General features: G+C 47.0%; 1 protein-coding gene across 1 annotated transcript in view; it reads right to left on the reverse strand.

Annotated features, from left to right (window-relative positions):
- The window catches only part of Col17a1 (collagen type XVII alpha 1 chain), a 46,467-nt gene extending 36,498 nt beyond the window's left edge, over positions 1-9,969 (reverse strand). The window contains exons 1-4 of the mRNA XM_051146753.1: positions 9,870-9,969; positions 3,208-3,270; positions 1,046-1,090; positions 79-183 (exon numbers count right to left, since the gene is read on the reverse strand). Of these exons, the coding sequence (XP_051002710.1) occupies positions 79-183; positions 1,046-1,090; positions 3,208-3,259 (202 nt within the window). The 5' untranslated portion in view covers positions 3,260-3,270; positions 9,870-9,969. The remainder of the gene's footprint in view (positions 1-78; positions 184-1,045; positions 1,091-3,207; positions 3,271-9,869) is intronic.
- Between the last annotated feature and the right edge of the window lie 783 nt (positions 9,970-10,752).

Consider the following 10,752-nt stretch of genomic DNA (forward strand, 5'->3'; position numbering starts at 1 on the left):
CCCACTGAAGCTGGTGGACTTCCACAGTTTTCTCATTGCTGTCTATCACCCCTGCCCCTCATACCAGCAGCCACTTACTTGAGTTGATGTAGCCGCTGCTGCCATGAGTCAGGCTTTGTTTCTCTAGCCGACTTCCACCACCGAGAGAGCCTGTCTTAGCATAGCCGTTGCTGGTACTCCCTTCTGCAAAAGCAGATGACAGCCTCAAGGCGGGTCCAGGCCAGAGGGTCTCCTCATCCTTCTCTCCTGTCTCACCACAATCCTGCTGGCTGGGACCTCTCTTTAACCACACTCCAAATCCCAAGCTGCCCTCCCCCACCCTGCTTCTGTTCAATACAGACATCTGGAATGAATATCCTGCGTGATGCGAAGGAGAACTTTCTGGTGGAGCACAGAAAGTCCTGCAGGAAAATCAGCTGAGGCGGCTGAGTGTGCAAACTCCTCCATCTCAGATGAAGGTTGTTGGGCTTGCTTCTTTCAAATGCCTGATCAGGGCCCAGACACCGCAGACGCTAGGACTGCTTGGAAGACTAGAGGGGGCTCAGGACTGGATGGGTGCATCCTCCTATTCCAAAGCCTACGAGGGCCTAGGGGTAGTGTTGGGACTTGGGACTTGATCTCTGCTATTAGAATCCACCATTAAATACTTAGGAACTCCTGAACAAAAGTAGAGTGCTCATGGAGGACAGAGTTTCCAGTATTTTAGTTACTGGAGTAGCAAATCCATAAAGAGAGACAGCAGACATAGTTCTTAGGGGCCAGGGAGAGTGGAGAAGGATGGACCGTGGCTCGGAATAAACAGGAGGGTTTATTAGAGGGAGTGGTACAGATGTCCTTAAATTAGACTGAAGCAAGCGGTTGCTGTACACTCCAACAGTGACCCACACAACTCAGGCTGCTGTGGTGTTTAAATCCACATCAGTATAGCTGCTAGCAAAGGAACATATTAAAGAGAGTGGCTTTCTTCTGTGGAAAAATGAATGCCCAAGTTCAAGGCCACAGCACAGCGCCTTCACACGGGACTGACCGGGACAGAGACACTTACTTGGTGGTAAGGATGTGAGTCTTGTGGTTACTGTTTCCGTGACAACTGGAAAAGACAAAGGAAAGAGGAGATGCTGTGGGATGTACTGACACAGCTGGGGTTTGGCAGGGCCTGGTGTCTGCCCTAGGTTAAGCAGTAGGATCAATAAAGGTTTCGAATAGCTGTGTCTTATGCCGAGGAATCTGAAAATATGAACACTAACGATGAGGCTCAATGTGCCTAGAATGTAAACTTTCTCTTTGGTGCCAAAAGAAGTTACTCGTTCATCGGAAGGATGCGTTGTCTAGCACTAAGGCCTCTCACTGACCGCTCCAGTCCAGGCCTAGCTTTGCGTCTGAAACAGGTCTAGACTCCCTTTTCTTATAGAGACACACACTATCTCTGCTCTGTTCCTTTCCCAGATTGCCTACACCAGCTGGAGTCAGCATCCCGGCTGATATCACTCTGTGTGTCCCGATGAAGCTGGGGGTTGCCTCTAGGGTACCAAGATTCATTCAGGAACCCTCAAGGGCATGCATGAGTGTGGGAGGTGTGGAGAGGAGGTGCAGCCTAAGTAAAGCACTTCTGTGGGGGACGTCTGTGACATGAGCCATACATGAAGCCCAGAAACAGACTTTGAGGAATGCCCCTTACATCACACAACCTGGAGTTTCTCTAGTGTCAATCGACGGCAAGTATACAGAGATGCTAAGAGCTTTGGGTGTCTGAGAAAACACCAGTCAGAAGCAGGATCTTGTTCCTCTGGTGTCATTCTCTTGAGGAAGCGTGGGCTTTGGGAGGATTCCCAAAGCCATAGGAGAGCCAAGTCTTCGTCTGACTGTGGCCATTAACACTGCCTCCCTCACTTTTGGGCCTCATCTGGCTGGGGCCACCATGTGTGTGTGCACGCATGTGCCACAGCACGCATGTGCAAATCATAGAATGATTTATAGGAGCCGGTTCTTTTGTTCTACCATGTGGGGGGGCCTAGATGTCAAATTTAATCAACAGGGTAGAGCCTTTGCAGCCTGCCCCAACTCAGGGGGCCCTCACTGGCCTCTGGAGGAGGTTTTTCTGTGTGCATGTGAACATGTATACGGATGTATTCGTGTGGAGTGCGCGCATACAGGCGTTCGGGAAGAAGGGAGAGCAGGGTGGAAGGAGATGGTTCAGGCCACTAGGTGACATGTGAATTAGCTGTTGGCACCTGCTCCTGCCATGCTGTCTGTCTACGTGTGTCTTTCATGTGACATGTTTCTGCTCAGTTCTCTTGTCTTCCCAGGAGCAGGGGCAAAGAGTACTCAAGACATCAAAGGGAATGGTTTTTCGGAGGAAGGTGGCAGAATCTCCATTTGAATACTAGCCCTTGAGCTCCCAGCAATCTCTCATTGTATAGACCTTTGCGTTTTTTGTTTTTTGTTTTTTTTGACACGTAAAAATAAATTATTTTCTAACCTAAAATTCCAAGTCTGTGGAGCCAGAATTTTTTTGTTGTTGGAAATGAATGAAAGTCACACAATAAGTGAGACTGTTTCCTAATTTAGATTTGCTGGAGAAACAGTCTACATATCCCTGAATTTGTCATTTGGACAGTTCTACAAAGTGAGTGTATCTGTTTTCCAGTTTGAATGTAGATTTGGATGGAGACACCAGGGTTATTTTAGCCCCAGTCCCTGACATAAATAAGGTATACTTTTAGATTTCTGCTGTTCTATATCCAAGAAAGAGCTAAATAAACCACAAGAATTAGGCAGTCATTAAACCACAGAATAATACAATTCTGCTCGTGGTAACTATACACAGAAAAAAATCCTTTTCTCTTTCTTTTTTCTTTCACCTCTCATGCCCTATTCCTCCCATTTCTTCCTCCTTTCCTTTCTTTATTTCTCTTTTATTTTCTGTGGTACTAGGAATAGTGTCCTGAGCCTTGGCAGGTGCATGCTAGGCAGGTAGTCTACACCTCTGGGCCTAGAAATGGCAATTTTCATTCTGGAGCAAGATGCGGAACTTGTTTGCTCATAAGCGTGCGATAGTAAAAACTGAGAAGTGCCTCCTAGGAAAGGTGTGGACTCGGTGTGTGAAGATATTTGGAGACACAGCGACTGTGGTAGAATTTGAGTGCATTATTGACTCTTCTCAGATGAGCTCAAACAGTCTGAGTACAGGAAGTCAAACACTCTTACTTCTTTCAGTGACTTCAGTGCCGTCTCGCTTGTTTTTCTTGGTCACATCCATCCCATAGCCACCTGCAGGAACAGAAGCCATTGCTTTCAGCAAGTCTAGATCCTAACACACACACACACACACACACACACACACACTAATACAAAGCCTGCTTCCCAGCACACAAAGCCTAACTCTTGCCCCAGCTCCCATTCCAGCCATTGATCTTTTTTTTTTTAATTTTTTAAAATTAATTTATTCTTGTTACATCTCAATGGTTATCCCATCCCTTGTATCCTCCCATTCTTCCCTCCCTCCCATTTTCCCCTTATTCCCCTCCCCTATGACTGTGCCTGAGGGGGATTACCTCCCCCTGTATATGCTCATAGGGTATCAAGTCTCTTCTCGGTAACCTGCTGTCCTTCCTCTGAGTGCCACCAGGTCTCCCCCTCCAGGGGACATGGTCAAATATGAGGCACCAGAGTACGTGAGAAAGTCATATCCCACTCTCCACTCAAGTGTGGAGACTGTTCTGACCATTGGCTAGATCTGGGTAGAGGTTTAAAGTTTACCGCCATTGATCTTAACAGATAAAAATTCAGCACTTCCCTTGTGTGGTCCTTTCAGGATCTAGCAGGATAGCTTGCCCTCTGTGCAGCATCCGAGGGCCTCAGCATCCCAGGTACTCTAACCTCTATCTAACTGTAACATCTACGCTTTGTCTGGGCTACCAATGACTGCAGGGTGTGTGCTCAGGCGTTGTGGCATTGACTAGTGCATTTTCAGGTGCCCTGCAGTGTTCTGTGTTCTGGGGCTGGGAGACAGCTCCATGGAGTAAATGCCTGTGAGACAAATGCATGGACCAGACTAGATTACCCAGAACCCTCACAAAAGCCAGGCAGGCGTGGTGGCGCTTTGTAATGCCAGCACTTGAGAAGCGGAGACAGGGGATCCCCAGGACCAGCTGGCTCCTTAGACTAGCTGGAACTGGCAAGCCCTGGCCTCAGTGGGGCACCCTGCCTTAATAAATACAGCAGAGAGTGGTGGACGAAGGCACCTGCTGTCCACGTTAGGCCTCTGCGTGCATCTGTGCACACACACACATTTGAGCTGTGCTCTTGGCGGAACTCGGAGTACATGACCCCCAAGCTGTGTTAGAGTTTGAATGTGAGAGCAGGTACTTGGTGGGTAAAAAAAAATCACACTCTACGCTTGCCTGATATTAACGGTTGGCAAATTATGAAGTCTGCTCCTCATAACAGACTAACCCCAGAGATCTATATGCAGACACAAGCAGGACAGTGCCAACGACAGCCTTATTCTTACTGTGCTTTGGAAGGGGAAAAGATCTTGGCTGTTGTGTTTGCAAGCACAGGCGGCTGACAGGGGTGGTGGTGGTGTGCTACGGGCGGAAGGTTCACACGGAGGAGGGGTCAGGAAGGGCTTTCCAATGGGACTCTTCTTGCCAGGGTGCTCAACACCAGCTTGTGGGAGGACCCCAAACGTGGCTGTCCCCCGTGTTGCTCTCCTTCTGCTAGCCTTCTCTCCCTAGTTTTTATCTTTGGATTGTAGAATTGGAACCATTTCTGCCTGGGTGCCCCCTGCTGAGCACCTCCTGCACTCTTCACTGTCACAGAGCTTCCTGTTGCTTTACAGCTTTGGCATGGGGGTAGTGGGCCACATCTACAACATGCTTTTTGTTTTTTTATTTTATTTTATTTTTTATTCTGTGTATGGATATTTTGTCTGCTTGTATATCTGTGCACCATATGCGTGCCTGGTGCCTGTGGAAGCCAGAAGAGGAGACCGGATCCCCTCAAACAGGAGTATGGATGGTTGTGAGCTGCCATGTGGGTGCTGGGAGTCAAACCTGGGTCCTCTGGAAGAGCAGCCAGAGCGCCTAACTGATGAGCCATTTTTTTTTCCCAGCCTCACAACATGGTTTTGGTTTGTTTATTTGTTTGTTTGTGACTCTGTGTGTGTATGTGTGTGCACGTGCTGAGGAGGAACCATAAAGTTATTTTAATTTAAAGAATCAGAAAGAGCTCGCACAGTGGTGCACACCAGTAATCCCAGCACTTGGAGAAGCAGAGAAAGGCAGATCTATGAGTTTGATGCCAGCCTGGGCTACAAAGTGAGTCTAGGACAGCCAAGGCTACACAGAGAAACCTAGTCTTGAAAAACCAAAACCAAACAACAACAACAACAACAACAAAATCAGAATGGAAAGAAATACATTCTAGTCTGGATTACATTTTTCTTAGTTTTTTTTGTTGTTGTTGTTGTTTGTTTGTTTTGTTTTTTTTTTTTTTTTTTTTTTTTGTTTGTTTGGTTTTTTTTTTTGGTAGTAGTAGAGGAAGGAACCCATGAAGGCAAAAAACATCGAGGACTCATCTACGCAAGTCATAATGTAGCCTGAGGTGACTTCCTTGCTGAGACCATGACCAAATAGGACCAGCTCAGCAGCCTTGTGGAATTAGCCGAGACTGGTAAGAGTCAGCCTCAGGCCTGGCTGAATGGGCTGTCTCCTTGTTCACTGGTGTTTCCTTTTCTTTTCGAGACAGGGTTTCTCTGTGTTAGCTTTGACTGTCCTGTAGACCAGGCTAGTCTCCAACTCACAGAGATCCACCTGCCTCTACCTCCTGAGTGCTGGGATTAAAGGCGTGCACCACTACACCGGGCATGGTGTTTCTCTTAAATGTAGCTTCAGACAAGGAATGTGGCATCATGGAAAAAATTTAGTTGCATCTGAGATGCCACAGAGTATCTTTACGGGTATGTTTCCTAGAGACAACAGGAACAGCTCCGTAACAGCTTAGTAAGCAAGTCTAGCCACATTAAAGGCCAGAGCTGGCTAGTGACCAGGCAGGAAGTCTGGAAGACTGTGCATGCCAGCCTGTGTGAAGATGGGTGTTCTCTTTGGGATCCTTAGTTTAAGAATTAATGAGCCAGGAGTGGTGGTGCACGCCTTTAAATCCCAGCATTTGGGAGGCAGAGGCAGGCAGATCGCTGTGAGTTTGAGGCCAGCCTGGTCTACAAAGTGAATCTAGCACAGCCAAGGCTATACAGAGAAACCTTGTCTTGGAAAACCAAAAATAAAATAAAATTAATGGTCCCAGGACCACTGATGTTCTCTGCTGTGTCTTTCTAAACACTGTGACCATTATTAGCTTCTTCAAATTGACCACTAGCCATGAACTAGAAGGTATCTGAGCAGATTAAACATTTCAGTACACTTGGATGCTGGTTAGGGCGATGACCGGCTGTCTAGGATGACATTTAATTGATAGGAAACTTGCCATGAAATTACTGTTTGCTATGATGTCACGAGGTATCACTTTTGATGCTTCCATGAGTGGTACTGATGGGAGTGACTGGATGCACTGGAGACTATGAAGGCAGATGGATGCTAGCCCTGTAGTCCAGTCTCCAGGAGCCAGTCTGCCCGATGCTGCTTGGGTTTGTTTGTTTGTTGTATCTAGGACAACAATAGAAACTCCTAGGCCCTTCATCTGTTCTCTAAATCCTAATGACAAAACCTCCCGCTTCTACAGCTTCTGCAGCAAAAAGCCACAGGTTCCAGGAGACACGAAGAGACAGCTTGCTCTGTGCTTGCCTACTTTCATGATTTTGAGTCATTTCTTATCACTGGGTTCTTCAGTGGAAGGTGCACTGTGGGTAGAACCCGCCCCAGGCAGATGGGCACCTCCCTCTTAGCATGGAGCCTGTCAGTGTATTTCTTTGTTCTGCCTGACTGTTGGAGATGGCAGGGATGTGCTGGAAACGGATTATTTTAAATCAAATACAAGAAAAGACTTTCTATGAGCTCATTACTTCATGGAGAGTGACGGGTGCAGGCACAGACCTGGGCTGGGATTGTCCCACCGGACAGAACTTCTGTTTGAATCATTCTAAGAGCTGGTGGGTGCTTTAAAGTGTAACGTCAGGAGGAGGTTTAGGCGGGTTCTGCCTGAGCCTGATGTTCCTGCCAGTCCTGGGCTGTGTTCTAGGGTTCCCAAAGTACCACTTAGTGGAAGCTTTGTCAACTAACACAATTATTTTTTGTTGTTGTTGTTGTTGTTTTTTGAGACAGAGTTTCTCTGTGTAGCCTTGCCTGTCCTGGACTCACTTTGTAGACCAGGTTGGCCTCGAACTCACAGCAATCCACCTGCCTCTGCCTCCCAAGTGCTGGGATTAAAGGTGTGTGCCACCACCGCCTGGCTTCTAACACAATTCTTAACTTCCTAGATGTCTGGGCTTTATCACTGGCAAGGAAGAGCAGGTCATTTAAATTCTTGATTCTAAAGCTATACTGATTTTTCACCCTGATATTTGTTTGTTTTTATTTACTTATCTTGAGACAGGGTCTCATTATGTAGCCCTGGCTGGCCTGGAACTTGCTGTGCAGTCCATGCTGGCTTTGAACTCATGGAGACCCACCTGTGTCTGCCTCCTGAACTCTGGGATTAAAGACGTGCGCCACCGGTCCTGGCTATCAGATGTCTTTTCAGGTTATATAGTAAATGTGTGTTATCATGTAGGATTGTGCAGTGATCCACATGCTAATAGCATTTCTGTCTCCTTAAACGCTTCTCTGAGTGTTGGTGCCTACAAATAATACAAAATAAATTGCTGCTAGCTCTACTGAGCCCCTGTGCTGCTGAACAGGAGAACTTATTTCTCTCGCCTGACTGTATTTCTCAGCCTCTGGTAATCACCATTCTCACTCCTATGAGGTCAACCTGGTTGAGCTTCCTCATGAGTGAGAACACGCCCACCCCACTGTTCTTAGAAGCTGCTTTATAGTTATTTCATGGCTAATGCTTTTTTTTTTTTTTTTTTGGAAATATGCAAATGACCCCATGTGACTTTCTTTGCGTTTCTTTCTTTTTTTTTTTTTTTTCTTTTTTCTTTTTTCATTTTTTGAGACCGGGTTTTTCTGTGTAGCCCTGGCTGTCCTGGAACTCACTCTGTAGACCAGGCTGGCTTCAAACTCACAGAAATCTGCCTGCCTCTGCCTCCCTGAGTGCTGGGATTAAATGCGTGTGCCACCACACCCTGCTGGAACACCCATTCTTGATACAGATGAAAGAATAATAAGGATAAATGTTTTTATTTCTAGCTTTTAATCTTAGGAACAAACACTTCTATTCTGCTAAAGAATCAAGTATTTTTCATCTTTTTTGTTACTCCGATCTCTATATAGTCTGTAAATTTTGAAATAAAGCACCATTGAAATTGCTACAGAACAAGAAAACTCCTTGGCCGTTTCTCTGACAGCACACATGAGCCAAGCGGGTTGAGGGCCAGGGAAACCAGAGCCCTGAGGCTCATGTTGTGGGTTTAGTCTCTTCAACACCCAGAGATGAGTTTGCTACGTTTGGTCACCTTAGAGTTCCGTGAGCATAGACAAGACACCGGCTTGTGGCTAGGTCAGCTCAGTGGCCCCTGGGGCTGCTGCCACTGATGATGGTGAGTGAGCTAAGCATCGCCAACAGACCACTTCCTGTTGGCCATGACCTAACTGTGCTTGGTGAGTTGGTGGGCCTGATCTGTTTTTCCAATCAAAAGGGTTTGGGTGCAGATTTAAAGGGGACCTTTCACTGTAGCTGACCCCTGTACACACTGGTCTGACTCATATGGTATTCTGCAGGGATTAAGAGCAAAGTCAAACCCCTAATTATCAACAGGTGGACAAGTGTTGGGTTAGTTTCCACACAGATTCGTGCCTCAGCTCCAAAGAAGAGCACAGAGGAGGGAAGAAATAGTCCAAGGTTTCCAATAAGCACCCGTAAAAACTTTGGCACATTTTGAGGATGTAACAGTTTCAAACTTTAGACTGTGGGTGGACTAACTAACTGTGTCTAGGGAGAAGTGAAAGGCCAGAGGCTTGGCCTGCTTCAAAAGTGAGGGGACAGTGTGCCAGTCAGTACAACTGTGGTCCAGTTAGACCCAAACCGGTAAATCTAAAGTCTAAGCTCAAAGTGATTTTTCGGGGAGGAGTGGGAAAGACAGTCTCTGTCTCTCTCTGTCTCTGTCTCTCTCTGTCTCTGTCTCTCTCTGTCTCTCTCTCTCTGTCTCTCTGTCTCTCTCTCTCTCTCTCTCTCTCTCTCTCTCTCTCTCTCTCTCTCTCTCTCTCTCTCTCTCTTCCAGTTTGAGTAGAGGAAATTCCTGGACCAGTTACACCATTCAAAGACTTTACTTTCCCTTAAGTTAAGAAAGTATAACAAACAGTAAGAGTCTACTTAGCCCCAGCCTTCCAGCAGCAGAGGCTTGGGCAGCCACAGGTTGTGCCTTGGGGGCCACCACTCACCTGAGCCATTCCACTCTCTAGTAGGAACAGGGAGACAGAGGGAGGGGGAGTGCGGGGCGGCAAGAGCAGCTTCCTACAAGTTGCTTTCCAATACTGACAACAATGGAGAAAAGTCCTTGCTGGGAGAGCCCACTGGCTCTCGGGTGCCCGCCTTCTCTTTGCCCTACGTGGGTCTTCCATGCATTCCTTTAGAAAAGCAACCCTGAACAGCACACGTGCACTCTGTGTGTGACCAGTTAACTGCTTCAAACTAGAGCTTGAGACACAAAAGTTCATCTTATTTTCTCCGATAAACGTTTTACAATGGAAAGCAAGCCTCAAACCAAAGACTCGGAGGAAAGGAGAAAGCTCAGTGTTCGTGTAACTCACCTGGCTTCGGGTCTGGAGGAACAGGGAAACAGCTTCGAGCAGACACCGTCTCTTTCTTCTTCTGATGCCTTTTTCTACAAGTTTGAAGTGCCACTTTTTTTTTTTTTTTTTTTTTTATCCAGACCCAGCCAAGGTGTGTTAAAGCTGAGTGATCTTTCAAAAATGTTCGCTTCTTTTCTCCCTCTTGTTTCCTTCAGGGCTTTGCTTCAAAACAAGTCCTGACAAAGGTGTGCCGTGGTTTGCAGCTCTGCTCCACCCTTCCAATTATCTGACACTTGCTGGATTTTAAAAAAAAAATCTGCCTCCAGGAACCAAACTTTATAGAAGGCAGAAAACATCTCCTGCCAGCGTAGGTAGATTAACTATTTATAGACCTGTAGGGAAAGCAAAGCCGAGGACTGGCTCATGGGAAATACCCTTCGCAATGCCTCCCTGGCCTTTGCAGATGAAGAACAACCATAACCCAATTCCTTTCTTGGGTACCACAGGGTACCTGAATCCCAGCACGTGTGCTTCACGTGACATCTCTGCTCACGAGGGACCTGTGACCACAGTGCCCGAGTTCCGGAAGAACCACAGGGGAATGTCTATTCAAGATCTGTCTCTCCCATCTGTGGCCTTGCCCTCCTCCCTCCATTCTGGCCAAGTCAGACCTAACTCACTTGGGCCAGACTGTGAGCTGGTGTTGAGAAGATGCCCGAGACTGGAGAAGCTGAGTAGTTCACAGGTTAAGGGTCGCTTTTTGGAAAGAGGTGACCTGATATGTGTGTGATGATGACTTAAGAGAAAGCAGCAGCTGAGCGTGGTGGTGCACGCCTTTAAATCGCAGCACTCTGGAGGCAGAGGCAGGCGGATCGCTGTGAGTTCAAGGTCAACCTGGTCT

Source organism: Acomys russatus, chromosome 5 (genome assembly GCF_903995435.1).
Source record: "Acomys russatus chromosome 5, mAcoRus1.1, whole genome shotgun sequence".
NCBI classification, from domain to species: Eukaryota; Metazoa; Chordata; class Mammalia; order Rodentia; family Muridae; genus Acomys; species Acomys russatus.